Genomic DNA, 24,748 nt, shown 5'->3' on the forward strand with positions numbered 1-24,748 from the left:
CACTTCCCGACCCCTCAGGTCCACCCAGTCAGAAGGCCTTAGCCACGGCGCTACACCGGACCCTGACCCCGTGTTCCTCCAACGAGGACTCATAGGAACCAGAAGGCGTGTGGAGCAAGGCTGGGGGAGGCCCATAAGTCAAAACCACTGTACTACAGCCCATACCCTGCGTAGGGCAGCATTATGTGACTAACCTGACATCCTACAGAGACATCGACAACATTGTAAGCACTTATCTTCCTTCGCACTCATCAGAATGAAGGACCTGACTAGGTAGACGTGAGCCACAAGACTAAGTAGAGTACGCGTCCTAGAGCCCTCATCCTTGTAAAGCCAGCCCCCTTCATCTATAAAAGGGGATGCGCTTCCTCCATCAGGAGGACCCGAAAAATAAGACCGAACAAGAGAACGCACTCATACGCACAGTCAAGCGGCTACGAAGCTCTTGACCACCTTTCAACCCTTCCATCAGAGACTTGGGACTAGTCCCTCTCTCGATAGTTTGTACCCCTTACTACAGACCGTTCACGGTGCTAATAACACAAGCAGCAGCAAACTGGACGTAGGGACGTTCCGCCCGAACCAGTATAAATCTTGTGTCCTTTAGCGCACCATCCGAGCCTAACGCGCATTACTATAAATTTACTTGACGGTGCTTGTACGAAACACCGACAGGTATCTTTTTGCAACAAGCTAACTATAACTTAGACATGTTTATATAACTTATTAAAGACTAAAACTAAAGAAATTAACACCACGCATACCAAACTCCTACATGTCGTTCTGACCTAGTCAAAAGGAGAAGAAATGGTTTAGCTTCTATACTACAAATGAAAAAGTGGACCATATACGCATAAATAAGTTTAGGGAAAATTAGTTGTGTAGCATCGAAAGATCGCGATCTTCCTAAAATACCACTGAAAGTTTGCGCCCCCATAAAATACCACAGAAATGTTAGATTATGAACTGAAAGTACCATTCTGTTAAAATGAAGTCACGGAGCTGTTAATTTGGACACAGATACCCCCAATGAGAACCAAATAAACGGTAGTATGTGCCCTAACATTTAAACATAAATGAACACATATATTTCAGTAGCAATATAAGCACATTCCCGCACATACATTTTGGCACATATGAAGACATTTAATATAGGGATCCCTTTAATATAAGCACACATGAACACGTACATTCACATTAGCCACTTCTCAACAACCATTTTTCAACAGAGTACTAGTTAAGACAGCAAAGGGGACAGGTCTGCTAACACATAGAGTAGTCCGACACATGCATCCATAGTCTAACTAGATCATAACAGTAGTACAACACATAGCATTTGCACTAACAAAGCCCTTGCTTAGCCTACGATAAGCCTTCTTGCAATTCCTCCTGGGGATATGTCTACTGCTGCCCTGCTCCTTGTTGTAGGTCCTGGACTGAGAGGACTAGTGGAAGCTGCCATCTTTGTTGTTGTTGGCCTTGGACTAATAGGTAGTTGTGTGACTAAGAAAGTAGAAGGTGCAGACACTTTCTTGAATTTTTTGGGGGCTTTTTTGCAGCTAGATGTGCTGCTCTTTTCTTTTCTTTTCCTACACATCAGGAAGATATCAGCCATATTTAATAAAAGATCATGTTACAACAAAAGTACAGGGGCCTATTTACCTTGAATAAGTAGGAGCCGCTGGTGGCAATTCAACAACGATTTCAGTGGCGGCTCACTCCAACCCTTCTCAATATGCCCAAACTGGAAGCATCTTTTGCATTGGTAAGGACCCCTTTTTCCTGGCTCACCGTTACTTTTGATCCTCTTCACTCTTGGCCTACCTACAGACCTTTCAAGCTTCGAAGGCATCATTACAAATCCGGGATCAACAATAGGCCACTGTGACTTGTTAACCATTGGGTTGACCCCAAACTGATAAGTAGTCTTGAAATGCTGAACTGAGTAGTAATCATGAACAAAGTCCTTAAGTTTAATTTGTTTAAGGGAACCTATAAATGCTATAACATGAGTGCAAGGTTTCCTAGAAATATTCCACTGACCATATGAACATGTCTTGCTTTCAAGGTCCACAGCATGCCTCCAAGGATAGTTGTCTTTAGTCAATCCAGATATCTCAGCCTTGAGACCACCACTCCCCTTAATTATGTACTTTAAGTTTCTACTCTTCATCTTCAGCTCATTTATAACACTAGGGAGAATCGACCCTTCAAGTTTGTTAGCTATAAGCTGCCTCATAGCTATCTTTTCCATGATCATGCCCCTAATTATGTCCACAAGGACATCCACTAGGAACCTTTTGGTCTCTTTAATCCAGTTGTTGAAGGACTCTGATATGTTGTTGTTCACATAATCAACCTTGCACTCCCCTGAGAACTTAGCTCGAGACCAAAGATGTCTGTGCTCTGCTTGCAAGTAAGGAATTGTTGCTGGACAATTCTCTCTAATTTTGTCCCAAAGCCATTGATACCTCCTAGTACTACATGCCCAAGCATATGGCCACATGTACTTTAGCACATCTCCATCGAAGTGCTTTCTAAAATTATGCATGAGGTGCCTAAAACACTTCTTATGCTCAACGTCACCTTGGAAGACATTATGGACTGCTTTCTCTAAGCCTTTGCAAGTATCTGTGTGTATTGTGAGTCCATGTGGAGTTCTAATTGCTCTCTTCAATTTCTTGAGAAACCATGTCCAATCAGCTTTTGTCTCCTTGTAAAAAAATCCATATGCCACCGGGTACATCCAAATATGTCTATCAATTATTGTTGCTGCAGCTAGTTGTCCATTATATTTATCTATGAGGTGAGTAGAATCAACCCCAAGGTATGGCCTGCAACCAGCAAGAAATCCATTCACACATGCTTTGATGGCCGTAAACATCCAACAGAAATAGACTCGACCATCCTTTTTGTTCTTCTTACAATCAATCTCTACTATGTGTAACACCTCTGGTGTTACGAGCTCGTTTAGCACCGCGATTTAGGCCTAAGAAAAATTTTCGAAACGATTTTCTTGAATTTTAAAATTTGACTTATGTTTAAAAATGTCTGATAGCAAATAAAAGGGCGAATGGCTTGTTTATTTGATTAAGCATGAAAAACAAATTTATAAACAAAAATACGATACGACTAGCATATAGTAAAATTCAAAGCTTGATTTTTGTTGCATTTAAAATACCAAGTAACAAACTTTAGTGTTTTAGCCGGATTTAAAAATATAGATAGTCAGCTTGGTAAATGAATAATTGAGAACTAAAATAACAACAAAAGCCCCGCTGGCCACTCATCTCCCCTACCTCGCCAGTATGATGTGTGCGTTAATGGATGATTGGCTGGACTGACTGCCTTTACGTCCCGCCAGGTTCGAGCCGTCCTGTCTATGCGTTAGGGTGACGACGGTGGTGCGTTTCCCCTGCTCTGAATCAATCATATGATTTGTTGCGACATGTCATGCTTGTCCCTGCCACCTACTGTTCGGATCATCCCGTCGCTCTACAGCACTACCGAAGCACGCCGTGCTATCCCTGCGTTAATGAAGTTGGCCGAACCCTCACGTTGTTTTCTCCTCCTTTTTTATTTCTGCTTGCCTCTGTCTCTGATTGTGCTTTCCTGCCCCCATGTGTCCCTGCTCTGCTTGGTATTGCTGTTGTACTGGACACGCAGTAGGCCACGTGCGCCTGCTTTCGCATGACTTTGTTCGGGAGCGCCTTAATGGGATTGGCCGAGTCGCTGCTCGCTCTGCCCCCTTACTTCTGTGGCCTGTCTTGCTTGTATCTGCCTGCTCTGTCGCATCATTCCTGCAGCAACCAACGTCTTTGTCTGTCGTGTCTCTGTCCACCTTTGCTTGCCGCTGCTCCACTGTTCCCTCTACCAGGCATGCAGGCCGACCACTGTAAGCTGCTGTTGTTGCCTCCTACACCTACTTCTTGAGGAAGCCAAGCCGCTACCCGGCACTGCTCTCCAACCTAGCTTGCTCAGCCGACCGCCGTACCCGTAGCACCGGCACCCCTCTCTTTGTCTCTGCATCGCGCATCGTCACGCCGCCGCCATGGCCGGTCCCTTCTCCCCTCCATGCGCACGTGCAAGGCCACAGCGCCCCCGCCATGGCTACGTCTGCCGATGTTGGCCTCCCCCACTGCGCTACCCACAAGTTCTGCCCACGCGGAACCCGTTGCTCCGGGCGACCTCCTGCTGGCTCTGTGGCCGCTCCTGTCATCGATCGTCGCACGCGTAGGTGCGTCGGGTCCCACGTCGCGTCCCCACGCTGGACCACGATCCCGCACCGACCGCCATCGTCCGCTTCCACCGCTGCCCCCGCACGCGTGCACGCCATGCCGTGTCGCCACCACCCGTGCCCGACTTGGAGCCACCACTGCCCCACGCGCCGTCCTGCCATCCTCGCCTGGCCGATGCAGCCGCTACCGGTGTGCCCGCCTCCTCGGCTCTCGCGGGCAGGCTGCCGTGGGCTGGCTTGGGTCTTGCCGTGGCCAGGTCGTGATCACGCGAGTTCCTGCACAACTCCCCAGCGGGTCTCCCGCCGCTGTCGAAGCTCCTCTGCCTGTGCTCTGTTTTTGGAGTGGGAGGGAAGGGTAAGAATCCAAGTAAAATTTTGTACAGGGTCCTTACTGTGAAATACGTGACTCATTTAAATAGGTTTCTAGACCTAGGGTTGAATAGAGAAAAATATAGGGTTATTTTTGTAAAATCACCAGAATGGTTTGGGCAGGCCGCGTGTGGGCCACTGGCCCGCTCGCGCCCCGTCCTTGCATTGGGCCGCGATCGTCGTTGCTAGGCCCTGCCCCGCTCTCGGTCGCTGGGCTAGCTTGTGCTGCCCCACCTGGTGTCGCCTGCGTTGGGCCGTGCATGCACCTATGGGCCAGGTTGGCTCGCTGGTCGCTGGGTCGATTGCTGGCCGCTGGCCCTTAGTTTCTAAAACATCTAGCTAATTTGGTTTCAGAAATAAACTTGTACAATCAATATAAATTTGTATAGTTGTCCAAAAATTATGAAACCAGTTTTGTTGAGTTTCTAAAATTATGATCCATCTAATAGTGTATTTTGCGATTCAGTTTGTTTTTAGGGTTGCTCTAATTATTTTAACATGCCTAATATTATTAAAAAGTGAACTTGTAGGAATTTCTATGATAAATCGGTGATAGTATTAACTCTAAAATTTTTATAATAAATTCCTACTATTAATAGTAGCTCAATGTAATTTTTGTAGCACTAGAATACTTAGTTTAGTAGAGTAGTTAGTGATGCCCTATTTTAAATAATGATTAAATCGATAGAATAGAATAAAGAAATAAATTGGGTTTATGTAACTAAAATAATTATTGGGAATTAGCGTCTTATTCGACAACATGGGTATGTATCCTAAGTACGGTCATTGTTAGAACTAGCTCGTTAACTTGAGAGGCATAAATCGTATTTTTACGAGTCACGATTGTAGTCGATTAATTATGTCTTTATATTGCATCACATTGTATATCATATAGGTACGATGATAGATCAACGAATCAAGTGAAGGATGAGTGGGAATCTGAAGATAGTGTCTCGATGATAGTGTTACAAAGATAGAATGTTAACTTTTGATTATATTTTATCCAGGCAAGCCCCGGTGCATAACCCCCATTTTTACAGCACTTTAAATTATAATTGTGCATTAAGTTTTCAGGAGCTGAATGAAACCCACTTGCATATATATCTTTATCCTATGAGTCTTACTAGTATTACATGATCATGTAGAATGCTATGCTACTGGACTTCGGTAGAAGTCGAGTGATTGCCTGTCACTCGCGAGAGATAGGAAATATATTACTGTATTATTTTCACTTGGAAAATATAAATGGTGGAAAGAAAAATGGTGACCGGGCAGGGATGTGATTTGGGTATTGGTGGGTGTAAGAGGTTGTGTCGCCGTGGACGCGGGGCATAGTTTTGTTACACTGCTTTTCCTGTCTGTGTCGGTTAAGGACCGGCCGTTGCATAAGACTCTAAGGCAAGTCACAGACTTATTATCCCGAGCACATACTTGGGTATGGGTGTTTGGAAGACTTGTTGCTCTCTTGTCGTGGATCTGGCTCTTTCCGAACCGACTGTTATGGTGGTTTTTGGATTAGGAGGTCCTTGCACCATACTGAGTCCGGGACTCAGGGACGGGGGCTTGGAGTCCCAGTTTAGATGGGAACCCAGACACCTAGGATAGGAGGGTGATGGGTTAGTCCTGCTTGTGCCTAGGGTACAAGCGGGGTGTGTGTTTTTAGGGTACCTAGCTGGGGGCATTGATTCGCGAATCACCGGCGTTCCGGTACGACTTGTCTTAACTCTAGCACCGTAGTAAGAACTAGAAGGTGAAAGATGACAAAATGAAATTTGATTGCTTACCACCTGCTTGAAAGTAGCACATGTGCTTACATAGAATGGTTAGTTAATGAACTAATGCGGCTGTTAATAAAAATCGAATATAAGGATGCACTTTTAGTAATGCTCCTGCAGATGCAATAAACCCACAAGCCAGATAGCCTTGCATATCCTTGGAGTCTTTTCTTTCCTCCTGTCGGGTAAGTCTTGTTGAGTACAATTGAGTACTCAGAGTTTTATTTCCCCTGTTGTAAGTGACAGGTGGATGCTAGAGCTAACCCTTGTGTGTGGATTCTTCCTGGTGGGCTCAGAGAGGATTTCCTTAACGTTGCGATCGTAGTTTTTATTTATAACTCTCACCAAATATTTTATAAAGGAAAGTTTTATAATCATGCCATGAATAGATAATTATTTCCGCTGTAATTTTAATCACATATTTATATTCCATTGTTACATTAAATTGTTCATAACTCTGATAATATGATTACATTTCCCTGTTATGATAATAAATATCATACTCTGATGTTGTATTAAAAGCGATGTAAGAAATGGTTAAGCATGATGTAAGCTTTATTCTCTCGTTTATGATCCTGATGGAAAAATGTGGATTTTCGAGTTCTCCCCTGGGGTGTGCCCGACAGAACCGAGTAATTTAGTGTTATCCTTTGGGTGCTTAGTGTCTAATAGAAGATGAGCACTTCTAGGAGGCATTAGATTAGATGGTTCTATCACTGGTGGTATCAGAGCGCAAATGAGGAAATAAAGCTGTGAAATCATTTTCTAAACTAAAATTTGACAACCTATTTTTGCAAAAAGTTAGGGTGTTCAACTGCGAAGTTATATAAGTAGCCCTATTACTATGGTTGTGTATCTAGGATATATGGCACTCTGCTGACTTAGATAGGCTGAATCAAGTTTTATGTAGGTACACTGACCCCGAGCATAGTCCGATAGTATCGGCTAGCTATAGGGAGAGAACGATGTGTCAAAAATCTAAGAACGGTTGCCCTATATGTTGGCAACAGTGAAAGGACATATAGGACGTGCATTCATGCATATTCTATTGGTGCATTGTAGTGCTCGTATTGCTTGTAGATACGCCATCAATAGGTGTCACACGTGTTGTGTTGTGCATGACTGGCTCGTTCCTGTTCTAGAGTTAGGTCTGCACTGTGGCTTCGTGCTCTGCGTTCGCCCATGGTTCACGCTTGTTGTGACCCATGTCTCCCCATACCCCTTTTCTATGCTCTTGTCAGACCTTTGCCCTATAGTCATACTAGTCAGTAACGGCCTCGGAGATCGCTCGCCTTGAACGCGCAAAAAATTTGGTCGATTCATTCGTAGTGACACCACGAAGGACCCTGGTGGACCGTGTCAGAACGCTCCACCTTTATAAGTAGAGCCTGGCTTAGCCATTGGTACCACCATGCGATGCACTTTAGCTAGTCTAGCTTTTCCTTTGAGCAAGCTTTTCGCTCAGCCTTCCTCACCACCATCGCTAGAAATGGCAGGAGCCTAGGTTATTAGTTACTACCTGAACATGGAGGGTTTTCCCAGAATCCGGCATGCCACCCTACAAAAGCTCGGAGTCAAAGATCGTCTCGAGTATGAGGGCTGTGAGTATAAGGAGCGTGGCACCGAGCGGTGTGAGGTTACCGTCTACATTGGGAAGAGTGAGGAGTTCCCTAACCTCACTAAAGCCTGGAGTGTGACCGCAACCGGGTTTAGCTTCATCGACACCTACTAGGTTGTGGCCCACAAAGCCTTGTGGTACCTTTGCCAGATCTATGAAGAGCCCATCGCCCGTACCCCCATGAAGTTCTTTCCACCTTTGGACAAGAATCGGCAGGCATGGAGGGCTCGCATGGAGGTTTGTAAGGGCGGGATGCGCTAGAGGACAGTCCTACCATGGTGCACTTGACCACATACCTACTCGCTCTGGAAAAGTAGTATGATCGACAAGCCTTGGAACTGAGGATTTGCCTCCGGCAAGCGGAGGAAGTCGAGATCTTCACCCGGATGCTCTAGGTGTAGCTCACCAAAGTGCATGCCAGTGCTGCAGCTGCTGAGAGCCGGAAGACAGCCATGTCGAAAGCCCTGAAGGAGGCTGAAGATCAGCATATCCATCAGCTACGGGAGGCCTATCTTGTCACTAGGCCCAAGCAGAGGATGTTGGCTGCTGAAAGGCAGGATGCCTCGATCTTGGAAGGGATTCCTGTCCACCCACTAGAAAGAAGGAGAACCGGTGTTACAGTACCGCCAGCACCTCCATCCTCGGAAGTGTCAGAAGTAGAACCTTTGATTCCTCTCACTCAGCCAATGCCATGAGAAGATGCAGATCCGTAGTCAGGGCGGTAGAAGAATCTGCTAGGCCCAGGAATGAAGATGCGTGGTCTAGAGTAGATCAGTTGCCTTGGGATGCTGTACCCGTAGTAGTAGTGCTTTTCGTTGCTGTCCTTCAGTATTGTACTCTTGCCATTGTCTTTCGTCCATAGTTGTTGAGATCGTCTGACCAAAGGTGAATGCTGTGTCATGAATGGGAGCCTGAATGCATGTATGTTGTACCCATATAAGACCGTTGGAATATGCATTTTAATTATTTCGCTGTGTGATTGCATCCATCTGCCTTTAGGTCTCAGTAGACGTGCTTAGAGTTTTCAAGGGCGATATTAAGGGTGTTACAAGAGAAGTTACCATTCAAAGGTTAGCAATGCAGTTGTGACTAGAGAACATAGGACCCTCTACCGACTAATTGTGGATGTCCTAGCAAAACCCTTGAATCTTTTTAAATCAAATCCGCCGTTGTATTTGAATTTCTTGTCTCTTGTTGTGAAGGGAACCTTTGTTGTTTGAATTTTCCCTTGCAATACTCCTCTTACTCTGTGGTCTATGGCCCCACCGCCTTCAGGGCATGTAAGTTGGTAATAGTTGCCTGGTTAATAGCTTATGGTGCCGCAACGAAACCAAGGGCTCCCTGTGGAATAGCTGCCACATGGTGATGCTGCTCGGCACGCGCTGGTATCGAGGTTGTTGACCCAGTACCTTTACCAAGTTACACCGCCATACCACTTTTGCTACAAATATTCTCCTTGGAAATATTTAGGTGTTCAAATGAGAAATCCACAACGGGTTGATGAAATCATGTTATCTCAAAGTAAACAAGATTAGGTGGTTTTGGAGGAAACATGTATGTCATGCTCTCAATTCATACCAAGGTTGGTACACATGGTGGACAAGGAAAGAAAAGAAGAGTAGTAAGGAAAGTTAGTAGTGGATAGTTGGGAGTAATTGGAAAAGCCTGAGTGGACGTCATGTCCCAAGCCTATGTTTAGTTGACCACGCTACGCATGCCAGATGGTTTCACTACATGCCCTACGAACACCATCTGTGATGGGCCCCTTTAGCTTCCCGTTCTCGCGTGGCCGCCGCATCGTGCCGCACTCACCATCCTTGTGTAATGTGTGCTTTTCCTTTTCCTGGCATCCGGTTGGCTCTCGACTCTCACGCCCCATCCCCGTACCGGACCCCCCTTTCCCTTTCTCTTTTTCTCCTTTTGGGAACATGGCCGCCCGCACGCCTTCCTCGTTGGGCGCACCCTCTTATCTCCCCTCCTTTATTTCCCTCCACTCGCTCATGCAGGAAGCGCATCATGTCTGACCATATCTCCACAGCATGAACCATCTGTGTATCCCATCCTCGCCGCATCCGCTTCCGGTGTGTTGCGCCCCACCTCTATTTGCCACTATAAGATACCCTTGGTCCTTGCTCTTCTTCTTCATCCCCATTCCTCTCGCATTTAGAGCAGAGCTACGAAATCCAGTTGATATTATGAAGCTATGTTCGTCAGTCTGAGGTGATGGTGTAATCTAAGGAGAAGAAAGGATCTAGTTCGTCGAAGGAGTTCAAGTTCCCTTGGGTAGTTTAGCCTTAGGGTTCAAGATGTTTGACTTCTCAGTCGACTGTTTCTAGATCTGTTGGTCAGACGCCATGTTTTGGATACTCGTTATCTTGTTGTCTCTCCATTGCCCTCGTCTATCTCGACTGCTGGATTAAGCTTTGATTGTATTAGGCTGCTCTTAACCATGTATCTCTAAATCCCTGTGTGGCTTAGTATTCAAAGTCGTGTAATCTTTCGTGTAACCTCTGATCTATGGGATGTAATCGTGTTCCCCCTCTTCTGGTTCTTGCTTCGAATCTCAAGACAAGATTCTTTTTAAGGGGGGTTAGTTGTAACACCTCTAGTGTTATGAGCTCGTTTAGCACCACGATTTAGGCCTAAGAAAAATTTTCGAAACGATTTTCTCGGATTTTAAAATTTAATTTATGTTTAAAATGTCTGATAACAAATAAAAGGCGAATAACTTGTTTATTTGATTAAGCATGAAAAACAAATTTATAAACAAAAATACGATACGACTGGCATGTAGTAAAATTCGAAGCATGATTTTTGTTGCATTTAAAATATTAAGTAACAAACTTTAGTGCTTTAGCTGGGTTTAAAAATATAGATAATCGGCTTGGTAAATGAATAATTGAGAACTAAAATAATAACGAAAGTCCCACAGGCCACTCATCTCCCCTACCTCACCGGTATGACATGTGCGTTAATGGATGATTGGCCGAACTAACTGCCTTTGCATCCCGCTTGGTTCGAGCCGTCCTGTCTATGTGTTAGGGTGACGACGGTGGTGCGTTTCCCCTGCTCTAAATCAGTCATCTGATTTGTTGCGACGTGTTGTGCGTGTCCCTACCACCTGCTATTTGCATCGTCCTGTTGCTCAGCAGCACTGCCGAAGCACACTGCGTTGTACCCACGTTAATGAAGTTGGTCGAACCCTCGCATTGTTTTTCTCCTCCTTTTTCTATTTCTGCTTGTTTCTGTCTCTGATTGTGCTTGCCTACCCCCGCGTGTCCCTGCTCTGCTTGGTATTGTTGTTGTACTGGACGTGAAGTAGGCCACGTGCACATGCTTTTGCACGACTTTATTCGTGAGCGCCTTAATGGGATTGGCCGAGTCGCTGCTCGCTCTATCCCCTTGCTTCTGTGGCCTGCCTTGCTTGTATCTGCCTGCTCCATCGCATCATTCCTGCAGCAATCAACGTCTTTGTCTATCGTGTCTCCGTCTGCCTTTGCTTGTCGTTGCTCCACTGTTCCCTCTACCAGGCATGTAGGCTGGCCACCCTAAGCTGCTGCTGCTGCCTCCTACCCCTGCTTCTTGAGGAAACCACGCTGCTACCCGGCACTGCTCTCCATCCCAACTTGCTCAACCGGCCACCGTACCCATAGCACCAGTGCCCCTCTCTTTCTCTCCGCGTCGCGCGCCCTCACACCGTCGCCATGGCCGGTCTCTTTTCCCCTCCTCACGCGCGCAAGGCCGCAGTGCCCCCACCATGGCTACATCCACTAGTGCCGGCCTCCCCCGCCACTCTACCCACAGCGCTGCCTCTCCCTGGTGCCTCCTTCGCCTCGCCCCACGGCATGGCTAGGCAGGCCGGTTGTGGCCACGCCTCCCCACACCGAGCCTCCATAACCTCCGGCCTCGCCTTCCTTGCCGTACCACTAAGCTCCAAGAGCGTCATCTCGGTCACCTCACGTGGGAGCGCTGTGTGCGCGGGCCACCCGACCCCCTGCCACCGAGGTGTCCTCGAGCGCGTTGCTCATCCACTGCTACAGCCCTACCACGTCTCCGCCATCGTCCGCTGGCCCGACCTGCTGCTACTGCTGCTGTTGTGGGGCTCCACATCCATGGCTCCACCTCGCCTCTCCCTCCTCGCAAGCGCGGGCCACGTCCCTTCGGCCTCGTGTGGAACCCGTTGCACTAGGCGACCTCCTGCTGGCTCTATGGCTGCTCCTATCGCCGGTCGTCGCACGCGTAGGTGCGGCAGGTCCCACGCCGCGTCCCCACGTGCAGACCATGATCCTGCACCGACCACCGTCGTCCGCTTCCACCGCCGCCCCCGCGCACGTGTGCACGCTATGCCGCGCTGCCACCACCCATGCCCGTCCTAGAGCCGCCGTTGCCCTACACGTCGTCCTGCCATCCTCGCCTGGCCGACGTAGCCGCTGTCGACGTGCCCGCCTCCTCGGCTCTTGCGGGTAGGCTGTCGTGGGCCGGCTCGGGTCTTGCCACGACCAGGCTGTGGTCATGCGAGTTCCCGTGCAACTCCCCGGCGGGTCTCCCACCGCTGTCGTGCCTTCTCGACCGAGATTGGCCGCCAGCCGGAGCTCCTCTGCCTGTGCTCTATTTTTGGAGTGGGAGAGAAGGGTAAGAATCCAAGTAAAATTTTGTACAAGGTCCTTACTGCAAAATACGTGACTCATTTAAATAGGACTATGGACCTAGGGTTGAATAGAGAAAAACGTAGGGTCATTTTTGCAAAATCGCTAGGCCAGTTTGGGCAGGCCGCGTGTGGGCTGTTGCTGGGCCACTGCCCCGCTCCCGGTCGCTGGGCCGGCTTGTGCTGCCCCGCCTGGTGTCGCCTGCGCTGGGCCGTGCACGTGCCTGTGGGCCAGGTCGGCTCGCTGGTCGCTGGGCCGATTGATGGCCGCTAGGCCTTAGTTTCTAAAACATATAGCTAATTTAGTTTCGGAAATAAACTTGTACAGTCAATAAAAATTTATATAGTTGTCCAAAAATTATGAAACCAGTTTTGTTGAGTTCCTAAAATCATGATCCATCTAATAGTGTATTTTGCTCATGTAGATTCGGTATGTTTTTAGGGTTGCTCTAATTATTTTACATGCCTAATATTGTTAAAAGGTGAACTTGTAGAAATTTCCGTGATAAATCGGTGATAGTATTAACTCTAAATTTTTTATAATAAACTCCTACTATTAATAGTAGCTCAATGTAATTTTTGTAGCACCAGAATACTTAGTTTACTAGAGTAGTTAGTGATGCCCTGTTTTGAATAATGATTGAATTGATAGAATAGAATAAAGAAATAAATTGGGTTTATGCAACTAAAATAATTGTTGGGAATTAGCGTCTTATTTGACAACATGGGTATGTAGCCTAAGTACGGTCGTCGTTAGAACTAGCTTGTTAACTTGAGAGGCGTAAATAGTATTTTTACGAGTCACGATTGTAGTCGATTAATTACGTCTTTGTATTGCATCATATTGCACATATCATATAGGTACGATGATGGATCAACGGATCAAGTGAAGGATGAGTGGGAATCTAAAGATGGTGTCTCGATGATCATGTCAAGATGGAATGCTAACTTCTTATTATATTTTACCCAGGCAAGCCCCGATGCATAACTCCTATTTTTGCTGCGCTTTAAATTATAATTGTGCATTAAGTTTTAAGGAGTTGAATGAAACCCACTTGCATATATATATATATATATATATATATATATATATATATATATATATATCCTATGAGTCTTACTAGTATTACAGGATCATGTAGAATGCTATGCTACAGGACTCCGATAGAAGGACACACTTTTAGTAATGCTTCTGCAGATGCAATAAACCCACAAGCCAGATAGCCTTGCATATCCTTAGACTCTTTTCTTTTCTCCTATTGGGTAAGTCTTGCTGAGTACAATTGAGTACTCAGAGTTTTATTCCCACTGTTGCAAGTGACAGGTGGATGTTAGAGCTGACCCTTGTGTGTGGATTCCTCCTGCTGGGCTCAGAGAAGATTTTCTTTACGCTGCAATTATAGTTTTTATTTATAACTCTCACCAAATATTTTATAAAGGAAAGTTTTATAATCTATTGTCATAGTTTACCTATCAATGCTTCGTCATGCCATGAATAGATAATTCTTTTCGTTGTAATTCTGATCACATGTTTATATTCCGTTGTTACATTAAATTATTCATAACTCTAATAATATGATTACATTCTGCTGTTATAATAATAAATATCATACTCTGATGTTGTATTAAAAGCGATGTAAGAAATGGTTAAGAATGATGTAAGCTTTATTCTATTGTTTGCGATCCTGATGGAAAAATATGAATTTTCGGGTTCTTCCCTGGGGTGTGCCCGACGGAACCGAGTAATTTAGTGTTATCCTTTGGGTGCTTAGTGTCTAATGAAAGACGAACACTCCTGGGAGGTATTAGATTAGGCAGTTCTGCCACACTATGTTTCTAGGACATCTAGCTTCTAACTCAACTTTGAAACTCCATAACATTCTAAAACTTTCATCCCAAGTGCCATATAGGCCTTTTAGTGCAAGTTGCCTTCCTTCCCACACCTTATTATATGACATTTTGATTGAGAACTGTCTTTTAAGCTCAACTTGCAACTTCTTTGCTCCCAACTCTAGAGAACACTTGAGTACCTCTGTTGCTCTGTTCGCTATCTACGCTTTGCTAGCCTCCTTACCCCTCACTTGGCTGGTGCTAGCACAAGTATGTCTAGAACCTATTGACACAACCTGAAAAAATAGACACTATGGGATTTGAATTTAGTGTTTAAATATGGGATCTGAATTATTGATAGAACATGAACAAAAACAATTGCATAGTCTAAAATTATTGAAAGAACATGGAAAAGAACAATTGCATAGCCTGAAATTATTGATAGAACATGAAAAAATAGAATTGCATAGTCTGAAATTATTGACAGAACATGAAAAAAAACAATTGTATAGTATGAAATTAGTATACCAGGAAAGTGGGACAACCACGAAGTTTCTTTGCATGAACTTTCCATCCACACTCTAAATATGCACATCATGCCCTATATCTTGATTTATCACTATGCTCTACAAATGTTTGAAACTCCCTTTTTATGGCATATTGTTTGATCATCAGTATGAAGGTCTTTTTATCAGTAAATGTTGAACCTTCCTTTATATTAGGGTTGTCTCTGTCATATGTAGTGAGTGGAACATACGGAGCATCTCGCAACATGGTGGCTTCATCACTTGGCATAGCCTCAGGATCTTTGTCTTCAATTATAAATTTGTTGTTGTCCATTTTCTTCTTTTCTTGCTGCACTTTCTCATTACTTCCTACTTCATGTACCTTATTGAAATACCTCCACTCTTCATCAGCTCCAACTGGATCATCTCCCTCATGGTCAACACCGAGCTCCATATAATGGTCACCCTCCTCCTCCTCTACTCTAGAAGGACCAGCAGCTATAACACCAGGTTGCGGTTGCAAGGCCCATTCTAGACCATCCAATTCTACACTCACATGCATCCCCTGAAACATTTCTGTGACCTGAAGCTGTAGGTCATTCTTCAACATGCTCACATCTATCAATAGTCATGATAAACTCCACCAATTTTGAAGCTCACAACAAAGTTAGAAGCTCTTGGTCAGTACCAAGGCAAACTATTAGATTATTCTGACCCACAAACCAGAAGTTTGCTTCCTGATAGCTAGCCCAACTGAAGTGATCGAAAACATCTTTCTCCATGTCAATGATGGAGTACTCTTCTGCATCCACCCACCAATCCAAGCGTCTGCCCTTTTTGTACACAAATCGATCATCCTCAATAGTTGAGTAGGACAAAACATCAATCACTACTCTACATGAATTGGTCGGATCGATCTTGAAAATAGTAGTAGTGCAAACAAATTAGCACTGCTTACAAAAGTCCTTTCTCATCATTGACCATCCTCATACCAGATCGCACACACAAATGAACTGGATATCACAAACAATCGCATGCCGCAACTAATTTCAGTTGTGCTGCGAGATGATGCAGTAGATAGCTAAGGTTTCGTTCTTACCCATCGGGAATATTAGATTCATGCATTGCGTAGTCGAGTGTGGAGGGGCATCTGGAGGTTGGCGGAGGTGGTGAGCAGGGATGCCGGTGGCCTGGCGGAGGTGCCGCGCCGCGCAGGCGATGTCGATGACCTGGAGGAGGCGTTGCGCAGGGGCGCCCGGTGGCCTAGCGAAGGCGCCACGCAGGGGCGTCTGGCGGCCTAGCTGAGGCGTTGCACACGTAGCGCGGTGGCCGGCGGAGGTGGTGCCCAGACCCGCACGGTGGCCGGTAGAGGCAATGCCCTGACCCTTGTGTTGGAACCCGCGGCAGTGGCGGAAGGGGTGAGCGAGCGTGCCGAGCTGAGAACCGAGCGACTCGAGTGCCTTCCTGTCTCAGATGGGTGAGATAGGATAAGGTAAGGGCAAATATGTAATTTCATGTCTAGGTTTTAGCTTAGGTTAATGTTTCTGTATGCAAAATTTGATAGAATGGTACTTTCGGTTCACGGTGGATCCTTTCGGTGCTATTTCATGGGGCGTTAACTTTCAGTGGTATTTTACGGAGATCGCGATCTTTCGATGCTACACAACCAATTTTCCCATAAGTTTGTGGTTGTACAGGGAGTGTGGCGTGTCATGGCACCGCAATGGTTTTAGTTTAGAGATAGGAGACAAGATGTAACAATAGGGGCATCTAGGTTCCTCTTCTACTTACCGCCATGTTTTCCTCCTTTTTTTAATGCTTGGTGCCTCGAGCATCTACAAAGAAAAAAAGGATTAAATTATATTTTTCCATGTGAATTCATGTTTCCTATAAGAAAGTAATATAGATGGACCCTCTGTTCCAAACGACTATACAAACTTCCTCTCCTGTGTTTCTTTGACTCAGTTTGCTATAGTATTAGCTGGATGTTTTAGAGTTAGATATTTATAGTTTAAAAAGTCTAGGATTTGAAGCACGATGAGAGTATTTATATGAATAATATGGTTTACAGATTATTTAAATATATAAATATTTAAATCACTTTAATTTATACTATAAAAACCAAGTACAACTTGGATCTTGAGGCTAGAGCCGTGTTAAACTTTATATAATCTTTTTTGATTGATGCGAAAGCTGATGTTTCTAAAAAAAAAGCTGTTACTGATTTCATCCGTTTGATTGATGTTCTTTTTTTTGGGTAGAAGAAACACTTTCAAAAAAAGCCAAGTCAAACACAGCCTAAAACCACATCTACTATTTTCTTGGCACTTCACGTTTGTGAGCATTTGGAGTTCACTGTAATATAGCATGGCCATAATCCAATTTTACATGTGGTGCTCTCGATTTTAATATACGCCACAACAAGCATCGTTCCATTTCCGTGATAAGAATTCAAAAAGAGAAGGAAGAGTGTTTTGATGTTTTGTTTGCAACGTGCACATCATACAAAGTGTGAACCTATGGCCCTGTTTGGTTGAGCTGTGGCTGTGGGAAAAAGCTGTTGTGGACTGTGAGCTGTGGAAAAGCTGCTGTGGGCTGTGAGCTATAGAAAAGCTGAAAGCTATTTGGTTAAACAAGTATAAAATATACCTTTTATCTTTATCTCTCTTGAAACAACTATGGAAGAGCTTTTTATTCCACCAATTTCGAAAAGCAGAAAGCCAAAAGCCAAAAGCAGGGTCAAACCAGCTTTCAAAAATGAACTACGGAAAAGCAGCTGCTTCTGAAAAAGCACCCTCCTAAAGCAGTCTCTTTGGTTGGGCTTTTGGCTTTTCGGGCCAAAAGCCAAAGCCAAAAGCCCAACCAAACAGGGCCTATAGGGAGTTACAAAATTCTTTAGCCAAGATAATTATGCAACCATTCAAGGACCAATACGCAAAAGCACACTCAGCCACTACTCATCCGCTAAACAGATGGGAAAGCAGATTTGTCGCAAAACTCGCAGCCTAATACGCCACCTATGACCTATTCCCGTCGCCGTCGTCCACCTGGGTTGTTCGCTGAGCCGCAGCCGCACCCCATTCCTTCCTCCCATTCTGGCGTCTCGAAGCCAGTAGATTAATCATCTCTCGATCCACAAATCCCTCCCATCTCTCCATCCCGCTCCCTGAAATCGAGGAGCGCGGGAGGACGCCGCAAAGCGCGTTGGCTCCTAGGGTTTGCCGGTCGGGTTGGGGCTCCGATCCGGGCGGACGGGCATGAGGATTCGGGAGCTCCGGGATGGGCTGGAGGTGGAGGACGACGAGCGGGAGCAGGAGGGATCGTGGGGTGGCGGCGGCGACGGGGAGGTGGTCGCGGTTGTGCGACTGCGGGCGAAGCGCGCGCTCGTCGGCGCCGGCGCGAGGGTCCTGTTCTATCCGACGCTTCTCTACAACGTGCTCCGCAACCGGTTCGATGTCGAGTTCCGCTGGTGGGATCGCGTCGACAAGGTGCTGATCTTTTGCCTGTTTCCATGTTTATGTCCTGGTTTCGTTATTTGTGTTTCGGGATGCGATTTGGGGATATGTTTTTTTGGGACAGCTAGCGTTGTGTGGGTCGGCAATTCAGTTTCTGCCCAATTAAATTTCATCAAATATACGTGCAATCTTATTGTTATGGAGGTGTAAATGTACTCCCTCCGTTCCAAATTATAAGTAGCTTTGACTTTTTTGGTATATTCATTTAGCTATGCATTAGGTACTATAATAATATGTCTAGATACATAGCAAAATGAATGAACTAAAAAAGTCAAAGCGACTTACAATTTAGAATGGAGGGAGTATCATTTAGTCAGTCACTAGAGTTGATCAGTTAAATTGGTGATGGAATAACGATAGCCATTCCTTCTTAATGTGCAATAGATATTGTAGCCTGATATTCTTACCACCTCTATCTTCAGTATGTTTTGTTAGGTGCTGTTCCGTTCTCTAGCGATGTTCCGCGCCTGAAGCAACTTGGTGTAAGAGGAGTTGTTACACTCAATGAACCCTATGAGACTCTGGTTCCAACATCCCTATACCAGGTAGACGTTCCTTTACCTCTTGTAGCTGCAGGAATAACTTTTATTTCTTTCTGAACTTATAATGTTATTACTTGACCAAGAGAACTATAGGATATATTCTAACCTAACAGGTATGTACATAGTGAACTTAATGACACTTAAGTTGGGAAGCTGTAGATCCAGCTTCAGGAGGCACTTATTTTTTAAGTCATTGTAGTAGGCAGAATCTTTTTATCCTGGTCTATGCATTCTGATCATGTACATCATTTCATTGCCTCGTTATGAATTGCGCAATCAGCAAATCACTTGGTTAGGCTGGCACTGGTGCACATGAGATAGGGAGGTAGGAAGCAAGATATTGTTATGGCACCATACCATATCTGGCAGGTTTTACAACTTATGTCTGAATAATCATATAATTCCATATTTTCAGGCTCATGGAATCAATCATCTCGAAATTCCCACAAGGGACTACCTGTTTGCTCCCTCCCTGGAGCATATTTGTCGGGCAGTGGATTTTATCCATTGTAAGTATGTTCTGAACCATGTTTTCATTTTCTTTTTGCTTCTTAGGGTTTTTAGAATTTTATTTGTGCTCCATCAATCCATCATCAAGCAACTTGTCTTGACGATGTCATCTCAGTTTTAGGATGCTAATTTAGTGGTACCAGTTCAGATCAGGCAAGTAGCTGTAGTGGTCAGCTACGGTTTATGCAATGCGTCATCCGTGTTACTTTGATATTATCTTTGGCTGTTGTTGGACATTTTGTCAGCTTGAATGTAAAGGCTTATTCTTCAATTGAATTATGACTGCTATTATAAAGTTGTACTCCCTCCTTTCCAAATCATAGGTCACTTCGGAGTTGTAGGAATTAGGAAAGTGCACCAACATCATTTCATTAAATCAACCATGAAATATTTCTTGATAGTTTACTTATTTGGTGCTGCATACATTAATGTATTTTTTTCTATAAACCTGGTCGAAGTTAGAGAAATTTGAATTTAGGACAAAGCTAAAGTGATCTATAATTTGGAACAGAGGGAGGCTTTTTTCAGTTATCATGATGCATATCAGATGTGACAATGCTGTGAACTAATCCGTATGGTGTGATTAAAAGTGGTAGTTCTTTAATTAGTCAAGGGGCAGGAAAGATAGCTTATAAGTTGTGCTAACCATTGTCGTAATTGGTATTAGTTTATAATATTTGTACTATGGTATCCCAGTGATGTTATTTGGCGATAATCCTCAGAAGCAAATGCATTTGGTTGGATCAAATAACAAGATGTTAAAAGACAGTGTTTATTCACAGTAGGAAATAGTAACGGACCTGTCAGTTCCTTTTTTGGTTGTTGCTTTGTTTGGTATGGTAGGGTCCATAATCAATAGACAGTTAGAAACATTGTACCAGAAGACCAATGCTCCACGGCTTTAGTAATAATATAGTAGTAATATGTAGTAAAACAGTGTCATTATGTCCGTCTGGTGTGATTAGAAGTGGTAGTTCTTTAATCAGTTAAGGGGCAGGAAAGATAGCTTATAAATTGTGCTAACCACTGTTTTCATTGGCATTAGTTTATAATATTTGTACTGTGCATTTCTATTTGAATTAATGCTATCCCAGTGATGTTATTTGGTGATAATCCTTAGAAGCAAATGCACTTGGTTGGATCAAATAACAAGATGTTAAAAGACAGTGCTTGTTCAGTATGAAATAGTAACGGACCTTCAGTTTCGTTTTTGTCGGTTGCCTCGTTTGATATGGTAGGGGTCCATAATCAGCAGGTAGTTAAAAACATTGTACCAGAAGACCAATGCTCCATCGCTTTAGTTAGTAACAATATAGTAGTAGTATGTAATAAAACAGTGTCATATGTCCTGCTTCTATGTGGTTTGTGTGGAAGTCAGGTATGCTCTTTTTCTAGGTAATGAAATGCAAGGCGGTAGCACCTATGTCCACTGTAAGGCCGGAAGGGGACGCAGCACCACTATAGTTTTGTGTTTTTTGGTAAGAAAAAAAAAGTTTTGCTTCTGGTTTAGCTGTCTTGTAACTGTGCATTTTAATATAAACTTAACATACTTATTTAATGCAGATCAAGTACAGAAATATGACTCCTCAAGCAGCTTTGGATCATGCAAGGTCTGTGAGGCCCAGAGTGCTTTTAGCACCAGCTCAGTGGAAGGCACGCTACCTGACTTCCTTTGCAGTTTTCTATTAGATGATCACATTTATTCTATCCTAGTTATTACTCGGACACTTGGTCTCCAATTTTGTGATCCAGTTGCTGAAATACGGTACTTCTTGCTGCAGGCTGTTAAAATGTTCAGTGAGCTCAACAGGAGATGCCTTTCCATACAGAGCTCGAACCCAACCTGCTCAGCAGTATCTTATGAGGAATCCAGTGAACTGTCGAGCACGCGGAGCAGCAGATGTCTTTCAATTCAGAGCTCAAATGAAGACTCAATAACATCTGACGAAGAATCCAGTGAATCATCCTTTGGAGACCCTGAAGTTGATGGCTACGTCACCACTGAGTTTGACAGAGAGCATTTTGTTTCACCTTGCTGTCGAAGTATGCTGTCCAGACCAACAAGCCCCACTGGGTGTAGTGATGCAGTCTTCATAACCGAAGAAGATCTAGAGGGCTATGAGACCTACGCCGACGACGGGAAGGACGTTGTCGAAGTGCAAGTAGTGGTTCGCCACAAGCCCATCATGAGAAAACTCTCCTGCTTCCTTGGGTCCTTGAAGCTTACCGGCAACTGCGAGCCACAATCTGGCCGTTTGACTGAGGTTCGAGCCTGCTAGGTGGATCTGCTATGGTTTCCGCATCTGTTTTTCGCTCTTTGTACATCGGCAGAGTGTAGTTACCGGCATGAGTTTGCACAGCCTGCGGAATTCCCTCGGGACAGAAAGGTATGTTGTTGTGGCCTGTGGGTGGCGAGAGAGATTTGGCTATCGGGAGACCTGTGTTCTGTGTACTGTTGTAGAGAGTGCGAGAGCTCTGTGTGCATATCTGATATCAATCTTTTCCTTGTAATAAACAGATGAACTCTCTCCATTAAAAAAAGTGCACTTGTTTTTTTCAAAAACTAAACAACTTTAAATTTAAACAAATAATACTCATTTATAATACCGCATATGGAGTAAGTGTTATTAAATTAACCATAATATAGATAAGTGTTGTGGAAATGTGTGTGTTGCGTTGGATTTGCGGTCATATAAGAAGGGATCGAGTTCGGAACGATGATATACGCGATAGATTAGAGGTAGCATCAATTGAAGAAAAACTTGTCAAACATCGGTTAAGATGGTTTGGATATGTTCAACGAAAACCTTTAGAGGCACCTGTGCGTAGTGCAATTCGTCAAGATAGTAATGTGAAGAGAGGCAGAGGAAGACCGAAGTTGACTTAGGTAGAGGTAATAAAAGAAGACTTGAAAGGATGGAATATACCTAAAGACTTAGCCTTAGATAGGAGCGTATGGAAAACTGCTATTCACGTGCCTGAACCTTAATTGCTTCTGCTGAGTTTCAACTTTAGCCTACCCAACTTGTTTGGGACTTAAAGGCTTTGTTGTTGTTATTGTTGTTGTTGTATAGTCTCCATTCTACTTCCTCCGTTCTAAATTAAATCGAAAGTTGTTCTAGCTTTTCAAGTTATATGTTTCTACTATGTATCCAAATATACCCAGGTATATAATGTATATCTAGGTAGGTGATGTAGTATTTTATAGTAAATTGATTTGGAGATATAAATAATGATACTATTTTTATAAATATAATCGAATTTGAGAAAAATCTGACTTAGTACCAAACTAAAAGAGCTCTTTGTACTCTCTTTTTTGGAGTTAGGACGGAGGGAACTCCATTCTGTCCAAGAAAAATACAATTCCAATTATGAATCCTCTGTATGAATCCAAAAGTTTTGAATGTGTTTGGGATGATGGAGTACATCGTACTGTATGTGTGAATGTTTGCCTCCTCTTCGCCTCTAGGCTGTCAACCGAATTTTAGAACCCAGCTTTCACCGGCTTCGGCTTCTCTTCTCTGAAACGTGCACTGTATGTGTATTGTTTACGCACTCTTCACACAACCTCTTTTCTTCTCTCCTCTCTCTCCTTTCCTAGAGCCGATGGAGCTTTTTTCTTTTACTCCCACGGTTCTGGCTACAGTAGAAGGCTATTGTCCTGCTCGCTTGGCTGATCTGCGATAGCTGAAACTACTGTTGGTTAATTTATTATGAGAGAAAGACACTATTCGTTAGCTGAAAAAATACGACTTATAAGTCAAGCGGCGAACAGAGGCGTATGCATGCTATCCTCATCCTGGTGAGTCACCTCCAAAAGGAGATCGAAAGATTGACATGCACAAAAGAAGGAAACGGTCGATGATTTTCTGCCTGGAGCCCTGGACTGCCGTGCTTCGTATTTACACACAGTACCCAAAGAACAGTTTCTTTTGCCGAGCAGCAACAGTGCAGCAGAACGGTCAACGGTAAGTTCCTCTAGTACTCTACCGATCGCAGAACAAGTAAGGCCCCGTTCAGTTGCCAAAAATTTTTGCATAGTAACTATCACATCGAATCTTGCGGCACATGCATGGAGTACTAAATATAGACGAAAAAAAAAACTAATTACACAGTTGGTCGAGAAATCGCGAGACGAAACTTTTGAACCTAATTAATTCATAATTAGACACTAATTACTAAATACAAACGAAATGCTACAGTGAGCCAAAATCCAAAATTTTTTGGATCTAAACGCACCCTAACAGTTGACACCACCTCGTAAAATTCTCAGACTAATGCGCCCGTGAAGAAAATCCTCGCAGAACAAGTAGAAAGAAAGAGGAAAAAGAAAAGAAGAAAGAAAAAAACAGTTCAGCGACCCTCGAGGAACAAAAACGTGTCCCTGCGGTTTCAGCGCTCTCTTGCCAGCGGCCAGCCTGCTGCTGCCTACTGGTGGTACCCGTTCCGAATTGGCGGCGTCCTGAACCCGTTGGCGGCGACGAGGTCAGGAGCTGGAGGCGGGCTGCTTCCTGGCCATCATCCCTCCCAGCGCGACGTAGCTCTTGCACGACTTGATCTTCTGCTTGTAGGGGTTGTCCTTCTTGCGCAGGTCCTCCAGGCAGCGCACCTCCGACATGCACGCGAACGACTGCGACTTGCCCTCGTAGTACCGCGACAGCCCTTTTCTGCAAAACCAGTCCTCGATTCGTGAGCAAATTACTCTACTGTAAAACGACCATGGGTTGATGAAAAGCTTCATCAGAGCCTGGTGTGATTTCGCCGGCCAGGTTCCCGGGAGGCGGAGTCGTAGGAGCGCGCACTTACTTGGCTGGGAGCTGCGACATCATGGACGTCATGTCGTAGATGCTGTCCGAGTTCATCCTCCGCAGCGGCTGCGGCACGAACGCGCGGCGGTCCTGGTGGTCGCACGAGCCCTCGGCCCCGGCCGCGCCGGGGAATTGGCCCCCCTCGTCATCGTCGTCGTCGGACTCGCCGCCGGAGACGGACGCCGCCGTCTCGAACAGCTCCTCGTCCCCCTCCTCGCGGCCCGCCGCGTCCCCGAGCCGGTAGCTCATGTCGCTCTGCAACTGCAACGGCAAGCCTCACCCCGTCTCGCTCTCGCTAGCAGCTCACCCGACCCAAAGAGAAACGCTGCTCTCTTGCGTTTCAGTCGCTTGCGTCTCGTTCCGCTTCCTTGCCTGCGAGAGAGCGCGAGAGAG

General features: G+C 44.8%; 1 protein-coding gene and 2 pseudogenes across 1 annotated transcript; 1 reads left to right on the forward strand and 2 right to left on the reverse strand.

Moving 5' to 3' along the window:
- Nucleotides 1-974: 974 nt before the first annotated feature.
- LOC136516338 (uncharacterized) lies at nucleotides 975-14,602 on the reverse strand (annotated as a pseudogene).
- Nucleotides 14,603-17,985: 3,383 nt separating this feature from the next.
- On the forward strand, nucleotides 17,986-22,118 carry LOC136516482 (phosphatidylglycerophosphate phosphatase PTPMT2-like). The gene is made up of 6 exons (XM_066509888.1): nucleotides 17,986-18,468; nucleotides 18,918-19,040; nucleotides 19,453-19,546; nucleotides 20,943-21,025; nucleotides 21,111-21,200; nucleotides 21,329-22,118. Exons 1-6 carry the CDS (start codon nucleotides 18,238-18,240, stop codon nucleotides 21,824-21,826), a joined length of 1,119 nt encoding a protein of 372 aa, XP_066365985.1. The 5' UTR covers nucleotides 17,986-18,237; the 3' UTR covers nucleotides 21,827-22,118.
- A 1,651-nt stretch (nucleotides 22,119-23,769) lies between these two features.
- Nucleotides 23,770-24,729, reverse strand: LOC136518484 (protein OXIDATIVE STRESS 3 LIKE 3-like; annotated as a pseudogene).
- Between the last annotated feature and the right edge of the window lie 19 nt (nucleotides 24,730-24,748).

This window comes from Miscanthus floridulus, chromosome 17 (assembly GCF_019320115.1).
Source record: "Miscanthus floridulus cultivar M001 chromosome 17, ASM1932011v1, whole genome shotgun sequence".
NCBI classification, from domain to species: Eukaryota; Viridiplantae; Streptophyta; class Magnoliopsida; order Poales; family Poaceae; genus Miscanthus; species Miscanthus floridulus.

Excerpts from the sequence above, each read along its gene's own strand:
- LOC136516482 (XM_066509888.1), top strand. The coding sequence starts at position 18,238 with ATGAGGATTCGGGAGCTCCGGGATGGGCTGGAGGTGGAGGACGACGAG. Across the intron at positions 19,041-19,452 it reads TTCCAACATCCCTATACCAG|GCTCATGGAATCAATCATCT; the intron begins GTAGACGTTCCT and ends CCATATTTTCAG. Across the intron at positions 21,201-21,328 it reads TAGCACCAGCTCAGTGGAAG|GCTGTTAAAATGTTCAGTGA; the intron begins GCACGCTACCTG and ends TTCTTGCTGCAG.